Source organism: Borostomias antarcticus (genome assembly GCF_949987555.1).
Source record: "Borostomias antarcticus genome assembly, chromosome: 19".
Taxonomy (NCBI): Eukaryota; Metazoa; Chordata; class Actinopteri; order Stomiiformes; family Stomiidae; genus Borostomias; species Borostomias antarcticus.
The window spans coordinates 11,165,484-11,190,492 of NC_140252.1; the positions used below are offsets into that span (position 1 = coordinate 11,165,484).

The 25,009-nt window shown below is 44.8% G+C and overlaps 2 protein-coding genes across 3 annotated transcripts; one reads left to right on the forward strand and one right to left on the reverse strand.

The window, feature by feature from the left end:
* The first annotated feature begins 12,207 nt into the window (after nucleotides 1-12,207).
* On the forward strand, nucleotides 12,208-20,912 carry LOC311321384 (interferon-induced protein 44-like). 2 transcript variants are annotated; one of them, XM_084453355.1, is made up of 7 exons: nucleotides 12,208-12,959; nucleotides 16,371-16,422; nucleotides 16,514-16,709; nucleotides 17,909-18,064; nucleotides 18,437-18,608; nucleotides 18,795-18,895; nucleotides 19,612-20,912. In XM_084453355.1, exons 1-7 carry the CDS (start codon nucleotides 12,473-12,475, stop codon nucleotides 19,798-19,800), a joined length of 1,353 nt encoding a protein of 450 aa, XP_084309481.1. In that variant the 5' UTR covers nucleotides 12,208-12,472; the 3' UTR covers nucleotides 19,801-20,912. The 2 variants fall into 2 exon arrangements, with proteins under 2 accessions (XP_084309481.1, XP_084309482.1); XM_084453356.1 differs by having other exon boundaries at nucleotides 18,806-18,895.
* A 387-nt stretch (nucleotides 20,913-21,299) lies between these two features.
* On the reverse strand, nucleotides 21,300-24,852 carry LOC311321431 (cathepsin B-like; the record flags this gene model as incomplete). Its single annotated transcript, XM_084453412.1, has 9 exons — nucleotides 21,300-21,376; nucleotides 21,475-21,603; nucleotides 21,873-21,989; nucleotides 22,795-22,938; nucleotides 23,150-23,235; nucleotides 23,406-23,521; nucleotides 23,801-23,912; nucleotides 24,013-24,098; nucleotides 24,730-24,852. The coding sequence occupies 9 exons, from the start codon at nucleotides 24,850-24,852 to the stop codon at nucleotides 21,300-21,302; spliced, it is 990 nt and encodes a 329-aa protein (XP_084309538.1).
* Nucleotides 24,853-25,009: the final 157 nt, after the last annotated feature.

The window sequence follows — 25,009 nt, forward strand, 5'->3', positions numbered from 1 at the left end:
GCTAGTTTAGAGTGCAGGGAAGGTAGGGCTAGTTTAGAGTGCAGGGGAGGTAGGGCTAGTTTAGAGTGCAGGGAAGGTAGGGCTAGTTTAGAGTGCAGGGAAGGTAGGGCTAGTTTAGAGTGCAGGGGAAGGTAGGGTGGTGTTTGTTTTGACCTCCACTCACACGGTCCTACTCCCTTCCATCCCTGACCCTGTCAGTCCAGTCCCCGGTTTAGTTGTATTGGTTTGTTTGTTAAACCCCCTGTTATTGTTGTGTTATTGTTCCCTGTATTGTTTATTGTCCATGGACATACTTGTATATTACTTTACGTTAGTATCAGTAAAGCCTTTTATTTACAAAGGTATCTTCGTTGTCCGCCTGCCACTTCATTGGAGCACACGGTTTTTACATCCAGGTCTAGCTATTCTGCACAGGCTGTTAAGGTCTTTCTTTACCCTAGATGTTCCATCAGGGAGATCGTAACACCCTGCCACCCCAGCACAGACACTCACTCCCTACCACTCCAGGACAACAGACCAGCAAACAAACACAGAATTAACATCAGTTATTATGTTACTAAAGTAGAGGCACAGATGGGAGTCAGGGTGTGTGTGTGTGTGTGTGTGTGTGTGAGAAAGAGAGAGAGAGAGTGATAGACAGCAGAGAAAGGCAAAGAGGGATAAGAGAAAAAGAGGGAAACTGAGAGAGAGACAGACAGAGAGAGAGATAGAGACAGACAGAGAGAGAGAAGAGAGACAGACAGAGACAGAGGAGAGAGAGAGAGGGGGGGTCCTAATCATAGCCTTGCTGCAGCAGTCACTCTGAGCCGATGGTTTGTGTGTTAGTCCTCCAGCTGCAACCACTCCTGTCTGCATGACTGAAGGTGAAAATGAAGAATACCCCTTTCCCTCCCTCCACTCCTCCTTTCTCCATCCCTCTCTCTCTCTATCTCTCTCTCTAATGGCTCTCTCTCTGTTTATACAACAATGGCGTGAAACAGCTGCAGTAACCAGGTAATTACTGCCATGCCAAACCAGTGGTGGAGATGTGGGCTAAGTGTGGTCATCGGAGCGAGGCGATGGCCACCCCCATCCGCCCCCTCCACCCTCCACCCCCACCACGCACACTCACACACACACCCACACACACCTCTCTTCTCTTCACTGTCTGTCTACCATCTCTTCACTGTCTGTCCACTAAGACAACCACTGCACTGTGTTAAGGGCTCTATAATTGTAGCTGTGGACAGGAAGCTATAGACCACAGACAGCGATAACTGACTTGACATGACTGAATGGAGACTACCTAAAAGAGAGAGAGAGAGAGAGAGAGAGAGAGAGGGAGAGAGAGAGAGAGAGAGAGAGACAGTGTGGGGGGGGAGAGACATACACATGCTATACAGTACACACAAATACACACATGCATGCACACACACAAATAATGTTCATTTATTGTGCAAATCTTTACTGTTCATTATCACTATACTTATTGTTCATTATGGTTGTTGATTTATATACTGTACATTTTAATGTATCAAAAGCTTTGGCAACACAGATCAACAATTTGTCATACCAATAAAGGGAATAGACCTTTCTGACCTGTCAATCACGTGGTTAATAATAACCAATAAGGTTGCTTGATTTCTAAAGACCACGCCTCTGATGTCCCACAAATAAAGCTTGTCCCGCGTTGTGTTCATAGATAAGACATTAGTTTGAAGAAAATAGTTCTTAAAACATACAGAAAGCCGGCCTGCAGGCTGCTGTATAATGTTATAAGAAAACAAGCTGTACGATAACTCTCCTCCTCCCTCCACACATCAGTTTACAACAACGCCTACAAGCGTTGCAGTAAGACAATTTTGTCCTGATGAGTTTCAATCTGGAGTTTGTGAGGCATCTGTGCCTCCGCACCTAGCTAGCATCAACTGCTATGTTGTCACCTGCTCCGTCCGAAATCCAAATGTCGTGGATATATCCTTCAGGCCTTTCTGTAGAACTCTCTTAGACAAAGTAGTGACATTTGGCAAATAACATACAGCAATATTGTCAGAAATCCTTGAGAGAATCATCAGGTAGCCTATGCACGGTTCAGTAGACATTTGATTAACTTAGCTTGTTGGGCATAGCAACAGTAACTAAGGGGGGGGGGCTGCATAGGAAAGGTCTATTGAATTGAGAGAGAGAGAGCGAGAGAGAGAGAGAGAGAGAGAGGGGGAGGAGAGAGAGAGAGAAAGAGAGAGACAGAGAGAGAGGTCTGCTGAACATAATACATACATTTGAGAATTAAAAATGTTGCGGTGTTTACATAGTTCTCTTTTATTTGTATATATCAAACTGCAATGTTCTCTTCTATTTTTATCATGTAAGTTATCTTTCCTCATCTGCATACACACACAGCTCTGTTTACACATCTTATTTAAGTAGATCTGTAATTGTACAGTACATACATTTCTGTTTCATTTCAGACTTGCTTTGGCAATGTAAACATGTTTTCCATGCCAATAAAGCCCTTTGAATTGAATTGAAATTGAATTGACAGAGAGAGAGAGAGACAGGTGTGTGTGTGTGGTGTGTGCGCCCGCATGTGTGTGTGTGTGTGTGTGTGTGTGTGTGTGTGTGTGTGTGTGTGTGTGTGTGTGTGTGTGTTTGTGTGTGCGTGCGCTTGTGTGTTTAGAAAGTTTTAAAGGGTGTGTTTTCTCTTCCTGGTCCAGCAGCCCTGATAGGGCATCCCTCTGTCTGTCCGCCTGCCAAAAACGTCTGCATTTCCTGGAGGAAAGGAACTGCCAAATGTCACCTGGACCCACTACAGAGGAGACAGACGCAGAGTGGAAGGGGAGAGTGGGTAGGGAAGGAGAGGTTGAGACTGAAAATGTGAATGTTTGGTACACAGAGCGAGTAATCGGTGAAACTCTAAGAACTTGATGGCATCTATTAGGTGGAATATGCTACCCCCTTGTGGATATTCTGTGTAAATGCATCTTTAAGATGGCACGGCAGGCCTATGGAGTTGGGACATTGTGGCACAGTCCCAATGTCCCCCCTAAACCCTCAAGCCCTCAGCCCTCACAGACTTTTTGATGTCACCTGGTAAAGTGGTTGAGTGCGAGAGGCTGCAAGGGCTCGAATGGGACAGCAATTGCGACATCACATTACGTTGACGTGCAAACATATTTCTTACTATTGTGGGTGTGGGGCTTTTTGTAAAATTGAAAAATTTATAAAAAGCCACACACCCACAATAGTAAGAAATATGTTTTCACGTCAACGTAATGTTTTTCTTGTAGGCCTTCATGTAAATTAATTTTGGGCTGAGTCAAATCCCCTTTACATTATCCGAACTCTCTGTGTTATGTTGAAATCATTTCATTTTGTGGTCATATATGCGAACTACATTACTGCCTGTGATTCTTGTTTGTGATGAATCCAAAAGTATTTACTTAAGAATGATAATAGCCTAGCCTACACATTTCTGCACCTCACAACTCTTTCCATATTCATGTTGGAAATCTCAATTCAAAGAACACTGCACTGAAATGGGTGATTAATGTCATACTTTTAACTGGGAAATAATATGATTTAGAGCAACAGAAATCGATGTAATTTATAACCATAGCCTACATATTTTTAAACAAATCACATCATACAAACCCATGGGGTTAATAACCCACACTTAAAAATAATGAAACCAAAATAATTATAAGGCTACTTGTGCAGATAAGCAAGTCCAGCTGAAAACATGAAAACATATTTTGTTTTGTAAGGTGAACGTTACGGTTGGTTGATCTGTCCGTGCTTGTTTATTGGCTGTTCTTCAGGTAACCCCGTGTTTCACGTCACAACTATATGAACTGTGGGTAGTTCCCTTAGGGGAAGTCTGCAGAAGTGCAGACTTACGGTAAGGGGGCATAAAGGGCTCAAAATGTCTGCCAGAGAGCCCTCATGCACTTGCCGATTTGACATTGGGACACCCCTAAGCCCTGGCGGACTTGGCGGTAGCGCGCCCTTAAGTCTGTGAGTCTGCAAGGGTGGACATTGGGACTGGGCCAATACCTCCATGAGCCGATGTCATTAGATATGAATTCCTTAAAATTATCCAATCAGAGGCAGGGTTAGGGTTAGGGCGGGTCTTCCTATGGTGACGTGTTTTCCGTGGGACGCATGAACGCGCATCCAGCGTCCCCGAGCCTCGTCCACTGCATATTGCTAAAATGGGCTTGATACAGGTATTGGTGGCTTCAAAAAAACAAAAAACTAATTCAGTAAAAAGTTTAAACTGATTAGATTGGTCTCTGATGCTGAATGATACCCAGAACATTTTTGTTTTCCTTCTCTAGCCCAATCTATCATAATCCACAAATCATGGGAAATAAGGGTCTTGGGCCACAGGCATCACGTGACTTGCAATACCGAGCTTTGGCCACTACGTCATAAAGCTTCATGCGCCAGTGAGCAACTTTCATTGAAATGAATAGGCAGCCATGTTCAATGCAGTCTTCAGTTTATATTATATACCTCCATGGTTGGGACTCAATGGGGGGAGATTGAAACGGCCATCCATATCTTGACGGGGGAAGGTCACAGAGACATTATAGTTCTCAACCTAACGAATGCAGCAGTACCAAATATGTCCTGCTCGCATGCACGTGCGTGTGCACAGAGCCAAAACAAAACTTTGAGCGAAACCAGCTTCCCTTAAGGGGGGTGCTAGAGACACAGGGTTTGGACTGGGGTGTGCGGGGGTAGAGCTTGGAGTGCACAGAGCCACCCGCTGCTGGCGGCGACCCGAGAGGAGCGCCACAGAGCCGCCCAAACACAGCCCCCCCCCCCCCATTCAGTTTTTTAAAAGTGCATTTACATGTTTTACTAAGTCGTTGTTAGTAACTGTGAAAAAAGAATGCTGAGTAATATCTGATTCAGATTCAGATCTTTATTTGTCACACATGTAAAGGTACAGTGTACAGTCACAGTGAAAAGTAGCCGCCGGCTCCATGATGTGCTCAATACTGTAAGTTATATATTCTATAGGCCACAATTTACAATTTGCACAATCAAAGTACACATCTTACAATATATGATACTGTAAAAGATAAGGTACCGGTATAATTACAGGCTTTACATGCTATATAATATGGATATAAATAAATATGTATTGGGTGTGTGGCATGGTGTGTTATGTACTGTACATGCTATAGTTATGAATGAACAATCCCGGGGGTGAGATATACTGTCATCCACATTTACATGTATGGTGATGTTATATACACTAGATAATTGGCACTGTGTACACTGGGTATAGTGACGCTACATGTATCTTCTAACTATGTGAAAATGAAGATGTCTAGACTAAGTTATGCAGTTTATATTCATGAAATAATAATAAAGGCCTATTTCCAAGGATTTAAGCACAGATTTGCAATTAATGAATAGTTCACACACTGTACATCATTGTATTCTCTTCTTTATCTTCTTCTTCTCTTCTTCGTGGGTCATTATAAAGTTCAGGGCTATTTAAAATGTCTGGTCCGTCTATATGATGTCTCTTTATGTAGCAGTAAAATAGTGAGCAGATTAAGTTGTGAAGTTGAGGTCACGGCCAGACAGGTTCACTGATTAATTTTATTGTATTTTTTAGGGGGATTTGCAAAACTTTACATTTTTGGAAAATGTATTATAAGGAATCAGAAGATTAATGTTTCCATTTGCCCATATGTCTATGTGGTGGCCATCTTGGAATTTACAAAATGGCCTAAATAAGCTGGAACATTTGAACTGGTAAACCTACATTTTATGGGTCAAGGAATCCAATGTTGCCAACAAAAACGAGGTAGAACAGACTAAAATGCATTTTAACATACTTTTTATTAAGGAGTTTGTCATTCATCATTTGTCTTACGAGTTTAAAATTTAGCAAGTGTGAACTTTGGATGTTTCTGTAATCATCTCCAGCATCATGACATGCACGTTTAGACCACAGCATGATCATGATTAAGCAACCTTTTTCATCAGAGATCATCAACTGGCAGCCTTTGGGCCAAATCCGGCCACGAAAGCTTCCCACCGGCCCTCAGAAGTATTTTGAATATCAAAAAAATAATAAGCTTCCAATATTGAAGCAACACCAAAAACAGTTGAGATCAAAATAATTTTATTAGGAATGTTTTACTGACCTCATAGCTCTCATTTAATGTTGTGTTTTACTTATATGCTCTTATTTGACATTTCGTTTCATTTTATTTTTCACATGCACAATGACTGTAGGCTAAATGTTGCCTTCAAGAGTTTCAAGAGTAGAACAGAACGGGTTCACAGCGGCTTCTAATCAGACCATAGCTGTCTTCAGAATCGCTCCCTGTTCACTATATAGTGCACTATATAGGGCGTCAGCCATTTTGTTTGTAGTGTCCGAATTCTCCACAGAATTTTCGTTCCCTATATAGTCAACTATTTATTACCCACAATTCACCTTGATTTCCAGAGAACAGCACATGTACCCTACATTTTCTCCGTTCCCTAGGTAGTTCACTACATGGTGAACCCTATATAGGGAATAGGGAGTGAGAGAACGAGGGAGCGATTCCGAACACAGCTCATGTCAATGACAACCAGTTGGAACCCTAAGCACTAAAGCAGGCTAAAGTCATTTGGGCGGACCAGGGTGAAATGAAATGAAAACTCACATTGTTGTGGGCATGATTCGTGCTTTGCGAAGTTCGTGTATGCGCATGCATGCACACATAAAGGCTAGGCTATTCAGGGACCTCCTGATTTACAAATTGGGGTGAGGTATAAATCTTAGGAGTCTGTTCACCAGTGTTGGGCAAGTTACTGAAAATTAGTAATTACAGTTACTTTCACAAGAAAGGGAAAATTTTAAACAATAATATATTTTTAATATAGGATTTGAAAGTCTGGCCCCCATAGTGTCTGCTGAGAAATTCTGGCCCTTGGACAAATGTAGTTGATGACCCCTGGCCTACATCATCATCATCGCTTTCGTGCATCACGGTTTGACAATTGTCATTGTTCTGGCACTGGCTGCTGCACTGGCACATGTCGATACAGGCTGAGTCTAGCCTGATATCAGACAGAATTGTCAACTCGTCGTACACTCGGTTGACAACTTCAGCCTGACATTGCTTCCACTCTAATCTAATCTTAACCGATTTCCATGGGGGAGGGAGATTCGATTTTAACGTCATTGCTGATGCCTAGCCATGACCACCATAGACAACAAATGACAACATGGAGTGAAGTGAAACAGTAATGTAATCATAGTAGGCTACTGAACAGGGGGAGGGAATACTTTGTTTCTACGACCAACTACTAGGCTACCAATCGTCCTCCTCTCAAGTAATCAGAGTTCCTAGAAGCTCTCGATGTGTCACAATGTTTAAATGCATAACAGCATGACAACGGCATTAGTCCCGCCTTTGATGCTGTTTGGCTAGAGCCCACAACGCTATTTTGTAAACTATTTTTTACTTGGAAAGTCAGCTGTTTCACATAGCAACACCAGACTAAGAATCAGTCAACTTTGGTGTGGGCGGATTCGAACACCATTGCAATTAAGGAATTGCCTTGATGTTGATACCCTTGGGTGAGTAAACTGTACATATAAGGGAAGTCAGGGTTGACAGCATTCCTCCCGTCACTTCTGCTTCATCCAAAAGCATCCGCAGTCGCCTCATCAATGCCACACGAGCTGTTAACTTCTTGCGCAGTGACTCGAGGTGTCGGCGGAGAGTGAGCGACCTGTCCAGTGTCACGCCGAGATAGGTTGGTTTGGGGCAGCATGACAGGAGTGTTCCATCGATGTGTACCCAGAGCTCACATTTGGCTTCCTTGTTGTTAAGGTGGAAGGCCGCCAACACCAGCTTTGCCTCGCTGCACTTCAATCTCCATTTCCGAAGGTATGCCTTAAGTGTGCATGTCCTGGCTCAAGGTCTCCTCCACGGCCTGCCAGTCTCCAGCGGAGTACACCAGCGCAAGGTCGTCTGCGTAGACATACTTCCTTCCTAGAGACTGTGATCGGCAGGTCGTAGGTGTAGATGTTATAAAGGAGCCAGTATGGTGTCGTAGGCAGCTGTCAGGTCTATAAAGACGGCTCTGGCCTTCTTTTTAGCTGAAAGGCTGTCCTTGATGTGTTGAGTCATCAAAGTGACTTGATCTACGGTCGATCTCCCATGTTGGAACCCGGCCTGCTGCTGTGGGAGCAGTGGGTCGATGATTGGTTTGACGCAGGCGTAGATGAGACGCTCGAGGATCTTGAAGGAGAAACATAACAGAGTGATGAGGCGGTAACTCTTGGGGTCCCCTTCAGGCTTGTTCGGCTCGGATCGCGACAACTAGGGCTCTTCTCCAGATTTTGGGGATTATGAGTTGGCACAAGCAGGAAGAAAGGAACACTCTTAAGACTTCAAGGCAGGCTTGACATGGAGTATAAGCTCCGGGCAGTAGAATCAGGCCCTGGAGCTTTCCCTGGTTTTACATGCTGGAGGGCAGCAGCAAACTCCTCGGTCCCCTGCTAAAAACTATGATAAACATGCATTTTCAAGGCAGGAAGCCCCTTACCGGTCTCAGTAGAATGTTGTCTTGTGAAATGAATCGCCATCCCCATGTGTTGATGTGTTAGGCATGGGTAGGAGGATGTAAACAATCGTCTAGCTTTACGTGCGGTGGAAGTTTACAGTGTGAAAGGTATGGTGTAGTGCGTTCGGCAAAATAGTTCTGGCTCAAATGGAGCTTTTGTTTCAATATTCGATTTGAGAATGCGATATATTTCACATGACAGCATAATGACACCGGTAAGATCACACCCTGCGCTTCCTGCCTTGAAAATGCATGTTTATCATAGTTTTTAGCAGAGGCCCATAGACCTCCATAATAAAGGAGGTGCGCACACAGAGGAAAAAGGAGCTAGCTTACTACTCAATCAATCAATCAAAGCTTTATTTGTATAGCGCATTTCATACCCAGAGGCAACACACGCAGACAATGTTAAAATGTGTAAAGCGCTAATTGTCTATTCCATAAATTGTCTATTCCGTGAAGCTAATAATCAGAGTCCAAGGAGGAAATCATACTATGTTCCACTCTGAAACCAATGCTTCTCTCCTCTGTGCTTGTCCGGCAAGTCCCAATAGCGGGTTATATCATGTGGTGGAGAGGCAACACTGCAGAAGAGCCACACCTTCAGCTGTATTCTGGTGAAGAACGGTCACAAGCAGAACCATAGATCGGCAGCAAAGGGACAGTCTTCCTCTCCCCCCATCTCTCACAGGGCAGAGCAGAATGGCTACTGTTAATCTCAAGTAGTCTAATTGCCAAGCCTTTGAAAGTAGCCATGAAGGTCACAGAAACCACACAACAATTCCCACAGGGCAAACCATGTAATATTAATAATTTCCAATAAGCTCTTTCGCTCCATGTTATTGTTACTTATAATGAGGCCAAGCCCTGAGTATCACTGATCAACATGTGGCCAGCACATCCCACCCCAGATGACTTTCATTTGACTATTAATCATCACAAAAGAATTAATACATCTTTTTTTGTTTTAGCTCAGCACTCTTCCTTGAATGCTTTCTTTGCAGTCTTCTTCATTGCCCTTTCGTCTGTTGTAGCGGGGAAAATGTCTAATATTTAATTCACATCTAGCTGTTACACGTAAATTCATAATAATATAAGTCTGGACTTCTATAACACCACTGCACATAGACAAGCACTTACCATTCTATGGGATCTGGATTCATTTAGTGATGCATTATGTATGATCAGGGTTGGGAAGGTTACTTTTAAAAAGTAATCCCTTACAGTTACACGTTACTTGTGAAAAATTGTAGTCAGTAACGTAATCCGATTACCACATTTTAAAAGTAAAGTAAGGGATTACTTTCAGTTACTTTTGGATTACTTTAAATAAAATGTACTGTACTGTGTATTTCACCAGAAATCCTACATTATTTATTATTTTTCTGTGTTCTAGAGCTGACAACATAGAACAGCAGTTGCCCAGCGACTGCCCAGTTAGAGCAAGTTTTAATGCCAAGAGGTTAGGGTGCGTGTCATCTTGCCTTGGCTAGTTAATTGCAGTCTGCAAAACACGACACTCGTTGCTAATGTAGCTAACGTTAGGTGTAAACGTCGGAGCCAGCTCTAAACTCCAGCTCTAATGCATTCTGCAGCTGTGATTGACGCTATTCAGCTATACAGCTTGCCAGTGGACACACAGCCTTATATATTATGGATAAAGCACCCACTGACCAGTTTTCCCGGGCAGTTAGTTATAGCTCTTGAATAACACCGACAGGCACTATTGAGTGAAAATAATCTGAATGGGTGCTTAGGTCTGGTTTTCTGGTTGAACATTAGTGCTATACTGTAGACTAGCTAATTTAGCTGTCAGTGGAAGTAAGGTTAACGTTAGCTACCCTAACGTTTGACATTAGCTAACGTTAACTTACCGGAAAATGCTTTTTCAGGTTGGACATTGAGTCCTTGGCCGTCGAGAGGGTTTTGTTGGCTGGGAGGCATAGTTTACACTGTGCTGTAATATTGTTGTGGTTCTGTGACAGGTAAATAAAAAAAATGCTGGTATTTCCAGGATTTTAATGCACATTGCGGTATTTCTGCCATGATGCCCGTGCTGCTCGCTGTCTGTCTGGCAGCTGTGGTCCAACGAGCAGATCAGGGGGAATCTTGTTGGCGCGCTGCGCGCAATTGGTTTTACTAGCCTACTTCTTTTTTTCTTTTTCTTTTTTTAAAGCTATTTTGTAAAACTGATGAGGAGGCGAGGGGTGATTGTAATCACGTCTGTAATCCCCGTTACTATGCAAATCTAACTGTAATCTAGATTACATATTTTAAATTGTACTGTAACGGATTACAGTTACTGTTTTTTGTAATCTGATTACGTAACGGCGTTACATGTAATCCGTTACTCCCCAACCCTGTGTATGATGACACCCAAAGTAACGTTAAGTTAACACTTCTATTATGAATAAATATGAAGCTACGGTATGGTCTTAAACCTACAGTAACTTGTCTACAATAGATGTAGCTGCTATACATATATTAATAAGGGAGTTAAAGTTGTTTACATAGCAGAAACATATGCAAACCAGAGAATGTTTAGCTAACAGTAGCTAGCTAACAGTAACGGTCACGAACGTAAGGTTACCTAAAGCCAGCCAGAACCATTGATCCAGCTAACGACTGTGGTCGGACCAGGGCTACAGTACAACCCCGGCCGTAGTTTTACTTGAAAAAGTCCACCATACGCCCCTCCTTGGTCAACGCCTACCTGGCTGGAGTGTCCCAATTTTCATTTGTGTGCATGGCTGGAAGCCAGCGCACCTAGTATAGCATTTGTCGGGTTATCACTCCCTCCTTCTCTTAATCCCGACAATGTTGGCCTGCATCTCTCCGTTGGCACCACAAGAGGCAGTAGTCCCAGCACACCAAAATCAAGAAGGACACTAAATTAAATCCGCCGATCTTCACTGCACAAGTAGAGTAGTGGTCAAAGCATTGGACTCCCATACGGGAGACTGGGGTTCAAGACCTAGTGGGGATGACTTTATGGGACTATACCCCAAACCTCCACACGTTCATCCTTTTACTCCAACCTTTTTATCCCTTACCTAAATTCCACAAGTAGAGTAGTGGTCAGAGCATTGGACTCCCACGCAGGACATTCTCAGAGATTGCCGTCTACTTACTTCACCACCTAAAGGGAAGTGCATACAGCAGGTAATGACTTTTATCCAGAAACAGAAGCTTAACCAATTGCAGCAAAATAGCTAACCTTACAGGAATCATCAGTGTAACTGCTTTAGCCACCCACCGCTACCATTAATGTTATGGAAGCTGCTGCTAGTTGTTGTGAGCCGAGCTAACTGGCTATCCCGCTCTTATTGTGCTGGATTAGCATGGGAAGCATTGGAACTGATGTGTCCAGGCGACAAGACCTATCTTAATTTATCAGATATTATTTCATGTCATTTCAATTCACAGCTATTTCAGTGGCATGACTAGCTTCCGTCCTACAAGTCCTGAACAGAAACAAGCCAGCCTCGCACATAAGCCAGGCTGGACCTGGCATGGTTCAAAGAGGAACAGATAATTTAATTCTCTCGTGTGACATCATCCATGTTGTTGGTCGTGTTCCGGAAATAGAAAATACACTGCTATTATTACTGCTATCACGCAGTCTTCGTTTTCAAAAGGAATGTCGAACTGGTAAAACATACACGGACCAAAAGTTAAAATCAAAACATAATGAACCTGACTAAAAGCTCCATGGGCTAAAGGCACAGCAAAAAGCTTTCATTTCTTGTCTCCTAATTCAGTTTCGATTTCTAAGGAAGACGTGGTATAGCCTAGTACCAACACGGGATCATTTGGGATTTTTCACAGTTGCTTCTGCCTCCCAAGTGGACTTAAATAATCGGGTTTGTCATTCCTTGTTTGTTTTCCACACGGTCTCCTGATGTCTTCCATCGTGTCCAAGTTGGATCTGCAGAGAGAGAATCAGCTGATGAAGCTTTTGCCAGAGACTGCCCGACTACATCTACTGTACAAAGGGAGTCACCATGGCTTTGACACTTCCGTCCTTACCCAATACCATAGAAATGAGAAAGCTGGACAATTCGTTATTCTGGTCTATTTAGAATCAGGGTCCGTAAGAGGGGCCTACTTGAGCAAACCTCTAAAAGATAAGGAAGTAGATGAAAATGCATTTCTCTTTGCGCTCACTCCTGACTCCGCGTTTCAATATTTGCAACAGGAGGGGGCTCGAGGAGGCTTCGTAGCTAATAACGGATACATTGTATCATTTGGAGAATGCCTGAAGTTAACGTGTGCTTATCGTGAGAAGATGGTTATAAGCTTCGGAACCGATGAGACCTTTACTTCAACTGGATGGGAGAATGAGTCTTGTGCATGCTACACTGAAGTGGAATTACACCGAGTTCAAAGTGAGCCATTGCTTTGCGGGGTTACGTGTGTGCGTCTGTCTGCCCGTAGTAGCCTAGAATCAACCACCCAATGGGGCGCTTTTTCAGTTCCTTTGCCAAGTAGGCTACATTTAGATTTGTAACTTTTTTAAACTGCTGCCTGGTGTCTCAGTAAAATTATTGTCCAGTTAACTGTACTTTCTCCGCAGAGAGCAGAACAGGTGTTTAGCGCTAATGTTACACGTCCCTATGGCTCAGGGGTGACATGCAACAGTTCAATCCTATAAGAAGGAAGGAAATAGATAATAGTGATGAGACAGACTACAGTTCTCTTTAGCAGCCATGCGGATGAATGCCGGAAGAGAGTCAACGACAATACCCCCTCGTAGTCTCACACCACTCCCCCTGCTGGTAGCAACGGATATTAACGCATCCCAACAGAAAATGAGCAAATAAGTAAATTAAATTATAAATGTGAACACATATTTAGTGTGCGTCACACTAAGTTGATATTGTGCATCATACAGGTGCCTGGACTTGTTTGCCTCACTAGATGGAGACTTGAGCTTTGGAAATCCAGCCATATGCTCCCCTCAGACTAGAAACCCAGCCATATGCTCCCCTCAGATTAGAAACCCAGCCATATGCTCCCCTCAGACTAGAAACCCAGCCATATGCTCCCCTCAGATTAGAAACCCAGCCATATGCTCCCCTCAGATTAGAAACCCAGCCATATGCTCCCCTCAGACTAGAAACCCAGCCATATGCTCCCCTCAGACTAGAAACCCAGCCATATGCTCCCCTCAGATTAGAAACCCAGCCATATGCTCCCCTCAGACTAGAAACCCAGCCATATGCTCCCCTCAGACTAGAAACCCAGCCATATGCTCCCCTCAGATTAGAAACCCAGCCATATGCTCCCCTCAGATTAGAAACCCAGCCATATGCTCCCCTCAGACTAGAAACCCACCATATGCTCCCCTCAGATTAGAAACCCAGCCATATGCTCCCCTCAAACTAGAAATCCAGCCATATGCTCCCCTCAGACTAGAAACCCAGCCATATGCTCCCCTCAGACTAGAAACCCAGCCATATGCTCCCCTCAGACTAGAAACCCAGCCATATGCTCCCCTCAGATTAGAAACCCAGCCATATGCTCCCCTCAGACTAGAAAGCCAGTCCCTCAAACTAACTGGCTATTTAGAATTAGCCTAGGCTAGAAATTACAGTAGAATAGCCTAGGGAAGGTGTCATCAACCAGACGAAACATACAAATACACATTACAATCAGAATTAATTTTATTAGTCAAGTATTTGCTTTCAATAGCACCCTTGCAAGTGCAACAAGGTCCTCAGACAAGCTAAGTCTTGAGAAGGCGTCTTGAAGCCATATACAAATAGTCTACATATTACAACTACCCATTTTTCTGAACAGTCTCCCTCATGTGCGGCACGGTGGCACAGGACCTAGTAGTCTAGGAGTTGCTGTAGTTCACCACCCCACTATTGTTGGCTACAGCTCCTGACACAGAGTAGCCTCGCGTCACCAGTCTTTCCTCGGGGAGAAGACTCCCGCCCCATCATCCGGCTCCAGCCTGTAGAGCCCGCCTCCAACATCCACTTGCTTTATTTTTCCTTAACCGGTAGTTCTCCTCGCATTTTCTTTTACAATTTTCGTCGGTCTTAGGCCTGGTGATGCCATTGCGAATGTTATCTACTCGAAACTTCACCATGTGCAGCCTACAGTAAAAACATTACAACAACTGTTCTTCTTCCGGTCCAGACCGGATGATTATGCGATGCGTCATCGCGCTTCCGCTCTAGACCGGCGAAACAACACCGAACGAGAAAGGCCCCAGACTAACACAGAGATACTGCATGGTACCAACATCGTAATACTATTGGTTCACAAGCCTTTTTAGAGGTGAGAACCAAGCCTCGCTAGACATCTCCGACAGAGAGAAACTCAACATTAATTTCTGACCCCTCAAAAAAGAGATAACATTCATAACATAACCCAGCAAGCCAAATGACGTCATGACGACGTCTTTCAGAGACGTCCCAGACTAGGCCAGAACACCTGTGGATTAGGGGATTTTTTTCCAGTCTTTTCAGGACGTCATCATAACGACCTTTTAATGACCTGAACTGGACGTTTTTTTTAGGTAATTAAAAAGTCGTTAAGATGACGTCCTGAAAAGAAGTTATAAAAATCCCCTAATCCACACGTGTTCTGGCCTAGTCCGGGACGTCTCTGAAAGACATCGTCATGATGTCATAATTACGTACTTTGGCTTGCTGGGATGTATCACTACGCTGATATAGGCTCAGACACCACTGCAGTAGGGCATACAACAACTGAAGGTAGAATCTGACTAGAATCGGGAAGGTAGAATCGGGTAGAATACCGACACACTCCGCTCCCAGCTCGGCCCTGCTGCTGGCTAATCCTACAAACCACACGTCTCAAACAAACTCCACTCCACTGATTCTTACTGTGACAGTTCGTTCGAGTTGTGTGTAGCCCTTGTGCTCTCCGAGCAGTCTGGTGTGTGCAACACCTGCTGTCTGACCTTGACTCGTCTGCCGTTTAAGTGCAGGAATTATCAATCCACGTGACCGACGAGCACCTGGCTCTGCGTTAAATTGACGGCGTAGCCTTACATAGCTCCCGCAGGCTACGCCGTCAATTTAACGCAGAAGCATGCTGAAGCCTTTACACCATGGATGGATAAAGAAACTGACACAGACTGCTAGAGCCACAGCAGCCTAAAACACCACAAGGCAAAGTGTGAGGAAATGTGTCCTAGTTTTAGAAATTTTCCATATGGTTGAAAAGACCCAAAATGAACACTAAGCGAATTATTTAATGATTCCGCCCCAAGCTTTTTAATCCAAATAAGCGGTGATATTCTGGTCCAGATCTGACTAGTCATGGTATGACTTGAATTGGCCCCAATCGGGCTCGTCCGGGTTTCCACTGTAGCCTAGTTGTAATATGGTGATATTCTGGTCCACATCTGACTAGTCATGATATGACTTCAGTTGGCCCCAATCGGGCTTGTCCGGATTCGTCCGGGTCCGTCCGTGCTTGCTGGGAACATTCATTGGATGAATCACCGTCTATCATGCTAACTTCAACCGCTCCGCTGTCATGGCACAAACGGATCTCTATGGAGTATCCAGACTGATTTGCGAGAGAAACAATGTGATCTTGCGAAATCAGGACGGTTTCACGAGGCTAGGAAGCAATGCTTCTATTCCACACCTTTCTAAAGCCTCTGTGGATGTTGTATTTTATGATTTGTCTATATGTAAAATGTTATCTATATTATGTTTTGTTTTTTGTCACTTGATTCACTTCCATTATTAGTCTGTGGGAAACATTGAAAACATCCTGTCATGTGGAGCTCTGGTCTGTTTTCTCTGCAGAAGCTGGAGATGTGCTGAATTACCCTTGGAGGGAGCTGTCATGGAGTGATGAGTATGCACCAAATATGTTCACATTTGACACATTAAACAAATATAGATTTTCTATATGAGTAAGTCTCATCTTAGGAACTCTTTGTCGGAAGAGACAGGATGGCCCTCAAGAAGAATCTGTTCTCCTACAAACCTGCCTGCCAGTGTCAGGACCGGGTCAGAGTTCTGCTGCTGGGTCCAGCTGGATCAGGGAAGTCCAGCTTCATCAACTCTGTCAAGTCTGCTTTCTATGGACGGGTCATGCTCCTGCCTTTGATTGGCACAGCAACAAAGGACGTCAACAAGAGGGTAGCTTACAGTATATATATAAATAAAGTATTTATTGGAAATTGTTCCCTGCATTTATCCCATCCTAACCATCCTCCTATAGGGCAGTCAGGAGCAATGGGCAACCTCGTCAGGGGCACACAAGGACCAAGTCCAAGTGCTCAGTCCACATCCTAGTCAGGGACTGGACTGAAGAGCATCTGTTCTTCTGCATGTTTTTCATATTGGGAGGAAACTAGAGGTCGACCATTAGTGGATTTTTAAAGGCAGATATAATAAAGATAGTTTGGAGCAGGAAAAAGCCAATGGTCGAAGGGCCATTGTCAAATAAATTAAATACCTAAATAAAAAAATCTGGATCATCAAACTCAACGTAGGCTAAAAAGCAAAGAGTAATGAAAACTCATCAATTCAAAGCGATCAGGCTTACCTGTCATCTTTCTTGCCTCAGGCGTTGAAGCCTCTACTACCTGCACACACCTGCCCTCTGTCACCTGTTAGGCCTACATGTCCAACTGTGCAGAACATATTTCCTTCACTATTCATTTCCTCTATGAATGATTGTGTTTCGCTGAGGAGAATCTCTAAGAATGTCTTCCTCACACCCAAGAGTAGGCTATGTCCATGACATTTTGTTAAAATCCCCTCTTTTCTTTATTTTTGTCTTCAATCAACTTCAAATTAAGTAGCCTTCTCCTTTTGGTCAGTTTCTGGGTGGCTTAGGTCCATATCCTTCTCAATTAATTCAATATAGCTAATAGCTTTTTTTCATGGATAAAACATTCCCTATATTAATGCGATGAAACATTCTGAGTGTGATTTGGTGGATTAGGCCTACATCGTTTGAATATGGTCTATTTACAATGAGCAGAGGCTGCGCAGCCATCGGCCACTATCAGAGCCCAGTTTAGCCGATAATGATAGTTTTAAAAACGCCCTATCGGCGCCAATTAATCGACACAACCGATGAATCGGTCGACCTCTAGAGGAAACCCTTGCCAACACGGGGAGAACATTCTTGCTGAGAGGCGACTACTAGGTCCTGTGCCACCGTGCCGCACATGAGGGAGACTGTTCAGAAATATGGGTAGTTGTAATATGTAGACTATTTGTATACGGCTTCAAGACGCCTTCTTAAGTTGTATTTTGTCCTTAATATTGATTAAAAATCATTATTCATATTTATTTTTTATCATCTTCCCTTCCCTCTGTCTACCAAGGTGAAGTCTTCTCACATCTGGTTTAAGCCAGGGGTCAAGGCCACAGCTCTGACCCTGGTTGATGTGCCAGCTCTGGGGGACAACAAGGACGCGCCTGGACTGACCCTCTCAGACACTCTGGCTGTCATCAAGGGACAGGTCCCTGAAGGACACAAGGTACAGGTCAGGTGGTACTGTCCATCTTAATGTGAACAGAGCATTATTAATCATGTGAACAAACCTGATTGATCACTACTCCGACCAACACCAGTTGAACATGTTAATCAACACCAACAGCCATGATGACACACCTACCTATCCAATGTTGGTTTTGGTTAGTGTTGGGTAGTCAGTCTTGGAGCAGTGTGCTAGCAGCAAATTATTTTGAATATCTCTGGTGCTGTTCCCTGTTTACATTATGTACAGTATTATCCTTAAAGTCTCTCACATTGTTTGTCCATTTTGCAGTCCTTTATGTAGAATGCTTTGTTCAGTATTGATACACATTCAAGATGGTCTAATGCTTTTCATGGCAACGTATTATCCCAGTTTGTCAGTGGGGGGCCTATCAAAACCGAGCCCAGTGCCCTCGGACCTGAGCCAACGATCAACGATGAGATCCACGGTGTCGTGTTCGTTCTGCACGCCTGCCACGTCACGACCACCAGTGAGACTCTGCAAGAGACACTGAGAAGATTTCAAGCTGAGATCGCAGACATGGGTGTGCTAGCATTCACATTTACATAGAGGGGAACACTACTGTAGCTAGAGTTTCCGTTATTCTGTTTGATGTACACTTAGTATATTCATCATTATTCCATATTGTGTCTGTCTTGCATGCCCACACACACACACACACACACACACATTTGGCGACTCGTGTATCTCTGATGGCCGGTCTCTCCAGACATCCCCCAGGTGGTGCTGCTGACCCATGTGGACCAGGTGTGTCACGCGGTCCAAGAAGACGTCAAGCATGTCTACACCAGCCGCATCCTACAGGAGAAGGTACCACTGGCTGAACAATAACATTATGAAGCTTATTTCCCATTCTACAACGGAGAGTTTGGATACTTGATTCTGATTGGCTAGCTGGTAAAATACTCTGTAACCCATGGCTGCGACCGCATAACAATTAGTATTAATGCGCCGTCAGTCTCATTGACGAGGACATTGATAAGATCAAGCGCTGTCTACAATGCTTTGCGTAGCATCCACTCGCAGCAACCTTGCCTTTATCCTATTACAAAAATGCACTCATCAGTCCGACTCCAACACTTCCACACCCCTACCAGCAAAAATGAGTGCTCTGGAGAAGTGTTTTAATAACTGCACCATAGCTGGAAATGTTCAAATAAACGTGAACCACCCCAATTATGCCTATATAGGCTTATGTGAACAAAGCCAACCCAAATAGGCGAGATAGCCTATGTTGCCCGGCAACCATTTAATTCAGAACTATAGCCTATCGCGGAAGATTATGTAAATACTAAAATGATAAGAATGATCGGTAAGTAAATGATTGAATATTACTTCTGTGTGTTTTTTACAAAAGCTACGGCCTGTAACTGTTGTAAAATCCCCTGTAACCCACTGCCTCTCGTGGTCAATTGCTTAAGTATATTTCAGCCTTTTATGCATGAACCTGTAATATGGAATTGGAATATATAAACATGCCTATCTTATGTATTCTACATCTCTAACCCTGGTCTGCTGGTCTCCAGATGCAGAAGGCTGCGGAGGTGGTGGGTTTGCCCGTGTCCTACGTGCTTCCAGTCAGGAACTACTCCAGCCAGCTGTCTGTCACCCGCAACATGGACATCCTGATCCTGAGCGCCGTTAACCACATCCTGCAGGCCGTGAACGACGCGTTCGAGGAAAGACGTCCTCTGTCCTCTGTCCCCAAGACCTAAGAGGTCCACCTACAGCCCAGTTGACGTTAAGTGTCTGGCTGGTGTCCATTTATTGGGGGGTGATATTATGCTGTAACACACCCCTGGCTTCTTGAGGCTTGTTAGTGAATCATAAGGGCCATTTTTTGGGTTGTGAAATTAGAGCCGCGGAGCTCTCTGAAAGATTTGTGAATCTGAAAGGTGGATAAACACAGCCATGGGCTATTTCTTTTTTTCCTCTTTTTGTTAGCTATAGTTTGGAGTTAGCATTCTCTTATATTCATTCTTTTTTTTCATGACATTGAGTGTTAGAAAGATAGACAACGTTCAACTGCTTTTAATTGATTTCATGTATAGGCTACTTAGCCACACTATTAAAAATGAAGTCTCCGACGTACTTCAGGCGAGGCACGGATGTCAACGCCGGGCTAATCGGCAGAGGCCAATCAGTCACACCCTGTATGACGCAACCCACCAGCTGACTGTCAGCTGTCATAGCATTGGTTCAGCTCGCTAGAGCGCATGTATTTAAGCTGTCAAAACACGTCATTGCTCGCTCCTGCCATTACTGCTGATCGCTCGTATCTGCGCGCTCGCCCCACCTCCTCCCCTGTTCCGCCTGTGTTCTGTCGATGTCGTCTCTGTTGTCGTCGTTCCGGGGGGTATTGCTGCTTTCTTCTGGTATTCAACTATGCGTCGGCTAGTGGAAGCCGGGGAATTACACTAGCTTAGTCTCTGTGGCGCTCCGTGGTGATCGTGGGCCGAAACATCTCCGAAGGGCCATCCAGCGGTCCCTCCGGTCACCATGGAGGCAGAGACACTAGGCTGTATCTCCTTCAGACTCCAAGAAGCGTTGGCCCGTGGAGGCCAGGGACTATAATGTACAGCAGTCCTCCTGTGGTGCTCTTTGACAGTCTTAGTGGGCTAAGTTACCTCCGAGCGTCTTCCCGATCACGGCCCACTCTGATCGTCATAGAGGCAGCGGGCTAGATGCCGTTCCCTCTTCCGGACCGGCACTCTGGGCCAAGCGGCCCAGAGGGGGGGAACATCTAGATTGCCGCTTTCCACATGCGCGGAAGGCAGGGGGCCCCCCGAACAGATCACACCGCCAAAATTCATATGTGTAAAAAATCAATATGCTGTATATATTATTGCATGCTAATAAATGGGTCAATTTTGACTAAAGTGATCTCGACTGAATAAAGGTTAGATATATTCCCATATGCTTGTTACTCTTTTTTTATGACATTGAGTGTTAGAAAGATAGAGAAACTGATATCATGTATACCTATCCAAATACAGGTTAAAGTAAAAGTATACAAGCTGTAGAACAAAGGAACATTTTATTCTGGAAGTTGTTTTTTTCATCAACGGACTTCCAAACATATTTTTGATTAGATTACAATAGTAGGCCTACATGTAGGCCTGTAGAGTTTAGTCTGCTGCTGACAGGTTAATCTCCAAAGTGGTTTGTTTGTGTGTCCACTGTTTTGTCTGGAAGGTCTGAAGTCATCTCTGCTCTAGAGTTGAGGCGAGCCAGCCACCACCTCTGATTCAATGCCGCATTCATCCTCCCCTCGAAGGATCTTGAAAAAGCCTTGAATGAGAAAGATAACATGGATAAGAGAGCATGATGATGATGATGATGATGATGAGAGAAGATGAGAGTGGTGAACCATGTGAGAGAAACACTACCTTTGTCTCCCCAGTCGGAGTTCCAGGAGTTGGCAGCCAGCCAGTAGGGGGTGCCGTTCTCCTCACCCCAGCCCAGGATCTTGATTGCGTGGCCTCCCAGCATATCCCCAGTCACATGCTGGTAAACTCCTGGGAAACAAACAAACAAACAAACAAACATATTTACTGAAAACCCTGGGACATTTCTAACATTTGGTTTGCATGCTATAAGTTACATTTATGTGTGTGTGTGTGTGTGTGTGTGTGTGTGTGTGTGTGTGTGTGTGTGTGTGTGTGTGTGTGTGTGTGTGTGTGTGTGTGTGTGTGTGTGCGTGCGTGCGTGCGTGCGTGCGTGCGTGCGTGCGTGTGTGGAGGGAGTTAGAGCTATAGGAGTGTGGCAGTGAGCTATGCTGCCTCACCAGACTTGTAGAGGAGGAAGTCCTCATAGACCGAGAAGGCGGCTTCCACAGGGCCGTTCTTATAAAGCTCAGTCATGATCTGTTCCTCCTTAGGGGGGACGGAGTACGCCTTCTTTCCTGCAGGGGGCGCCAGAGAGGTGAGCAGAGCACCAACAACATCACAGTGAATAGAATAGGAATAGACAGTTTAATTTGCCATATATAACCAGTACAGGTACAGGTACCATGGAATTCTTGTCATTGCTTGTCCTTACAGTAACTTATCAGCACTAAGCAGTTCCTCATTCCAGTCCTAGCTACGTAGCTAGACATTTAAAGGTTCCCAAACAGGCAATTTACTATCCGTAGTCTTGCTGTCAATTTGATCCTCATCTACATATCCCATCCTATCATGGGAGACTGTATCCTTGATATAGGCAGTGCAATTAAATAACATTGAAAGTATACAGTTGTACAGAGTCAGTTGCTTTCTATTGTATAGGCAAGAGTCAATTGTTATTGTCTATCATATACTGTAGGCAAGGAGTTCCAAGTGTTGTCAGGAGTTGGAGAAAAGTGGAGGGTACCTGTATGTCGGACCAAGCAGGTTATAAATGTGTTGAACTGGATTAAATCTGAGCGACGAACAAGACAAGGACGACAGCATAGAAAGTTCCCGGGACTGGGAATAGAATCCTGATCTTTCGGGGCATGGGCAACTTTGGCCTCACACTCTCTAAAATTGTTAGCATCTGACTTGGCTACACCACTTATTAAGTTGTATGCATAACCAACACAGTGTTGAGTCTGAGGTGTTTTTGACAGTTACCATTGACTGTATAGACTATTGACATGCTACCATTGACTGTATATACTATTTCCGTATAGACTATTTCTATATTATAATGCATGGGCGCTGTGCAGACTCAGAGAGACCTCCTACCAAAGTATTTGTCTTTGTCGTAGGAGGGGGTGTATCCATCGATGCACTGGGTCTCACACTTCGGGGTCTCCCCCTCACCCTTGCAGGGGGGGCGAGTGCCGTTGACGTGGTGCTCACATGGGGGGATGCTGTAGGGTCTGCAGCCTACAGTAGGTGACACGCGCACACACACACACACACACACACACACCACCACCAATTTGATATCATACATTAATCATCCTTTGTTTTTAACATGTGAAAATCTTGACTTTTAAATTGCTTACTGTAGATGCAGTACATACTGTGGACTAGTTGCTGCTGCCCCCTAGAGGAAACATCCTGCCAGGCGGCCAACGTTATGTCCAGAACTCACCTTTATTGGAAGCATACAGGCCTCCAGTCACCAGCCCAGAATGAGCCCAATATTCCCAGGCAGCACTGGGAAAGCCCCCAAAGCACCTGCACACATACACACAGACGCACACACACACACACACACACACACACACATTGACACACATCTTCGTCAAACCATTGAAGCTCTCACAACTGTGCCATCACTCAAAGGATTAAAGTTGTAGACTAAAGGTCACACCCAAACACACACACACACACACACACACACTCACCCCATGCCACAGCCGTCACAACATGACAGAAGGTCCTCAGCAGAGATCTCCACGGTAATCTTTCCATTGCTATGGATACACAACCTGTCGGAGATGGCCTCGACTGCCCCAAAGGCCTGTGGGTAGAAACCCCATGGTAAGGAGGGGCTGTGGGAAAACTAGTCTTGTGATGCCAGACTTTCGAGATCTCGGCACAGCGTTTAGAGACTGACTCGCGAGTCTGTGGGAAAACGGACAAAACATTTCTCTCTCTCCCTTTCTTCCCCCCTCTTCTTCCATCCCTCCGCTTTCCCAGTCCTCAGACCCCTCTCTCTTCAACTCTCCGCCCCCCCATCCTTCTCCCTCCGCCCCCCTCCGTCGTCTGCCCCGGCCCCCGCCGGCCTGGTCAGTCTCACCCAGCAGGATCCACAGGAGCCCTGGTCTCTGATCTGCTGGATGGTGGCGCAGCCGGGCCACTGCTCCCGCGCGTCAAAGCTGTCCGGCAGCCTCACGCCCTCCGGCTGGCTCCTGGGGTGGAGAGGGGGAGGGAGGGGGAGGGAGAGGGGGAGAGAGGTCAGGGAGGTGGCGTGGGACTGACCAGAAACGTGAGCGTGACACACAGACTCACAGCACCGGCAGCGTGCTCCCCTTCAGCAGGGTTCCACACAGACCCTGAACATGACTGAGATCAACGTTGGGGAAGTTCTGTCCAGCCTGGAGACGGGGAGAGAGGGAGAAAGAGATTATAACTCTGTTAATGATCCATAAACTGTTTTAAGTGCGTTGCCTGCCAGGGGAGAAAAGCTAAGATTTCATTATCTTGTTGGGGGGAACAGGGGTTGGTATTTCCCACCCAATTGCTTAAAGGTGCAATAGTCAAGATTTCGGTGTAGACCAGTCGTCTTGAAAAAGTAATAACCCGTGAGGTGTGAGCCAATAGTATCACTCCCATCTCCCGACATACCATGTGATACCAATGTAGTAGTACTGTCGGCTCACAAGCCTTTTTGGAGGTGTGCCAAACCAGACAGAGGTAAAGGGGATGTTCTTGTTGAACCCATCAAAATATCTTAATTCAATAAATTCAAACTCTATATTTGTTTGTGGGGAAAACTATACTTTTATTCTGCATCTTTCGAAAAGTTTTGTGGATGTTTGTTTTTTTCTTGAAATTATTCGTCTACATAAAAATCCTGTCTATATGACCTTTAAGTCTGAGACGATACAATTCCAGGAAATTAACTTCAAAAAAGCCCTGAACATTTCAGACTGCCCAGTATCATGCTAGGAGAGGGTGGCCCCTGGGTCAGGTGGTCCCTGGGTCAGGTGGTCCCTGGGTCAGTACCGTCCATGTGGTGTTGGCCCTGTTGATGTACTGAATCATCTCTGGGGAGAGCAGGGGCAGGCGGGGCCGAGCCCAGCCGGTAGACAGGGCCGACAGGACGACCAGGAGGCCCAGGAAACGCATCTGGGGAAATGAGGAGGAGTGAGAAAGAGACGGAGAGAGAGACAGAGAGAGAGACATGGAAAGAAAGCTGTAAAACAGTGGAAGTGCAGAGGAGAATATGAGAGTAGCATGCACCTTGGGGTGTAGGGTTAAGTACTTAATCTGTGGTGTCTAAATG

Bases quoted from the DNA above. Each gene is read 5' to 3' on its own strand.
- LOC311321384 (XM_084453355.1), top strand. From the start codon at position 12,473: ATGTCTTCCATCGTGTCCAAGTTGGATCTGCAGAGAGAGAATCAGCTG. The intron at 16,423-16,513 runs GTATGCACCAAA...CTTTGTCGGAAG, and splicing joins GAGCTGTCATGGAGTGATGA to AGACAGGATGGCCCTCAAGA. The intron at 18,065-18,436 runs GTACAGGTCAGG...GTATTATCCCAG, and splicing joins AGGTCCCTGAAGGACACAAG to TTTGTCAGTGGGGGGCCTAT.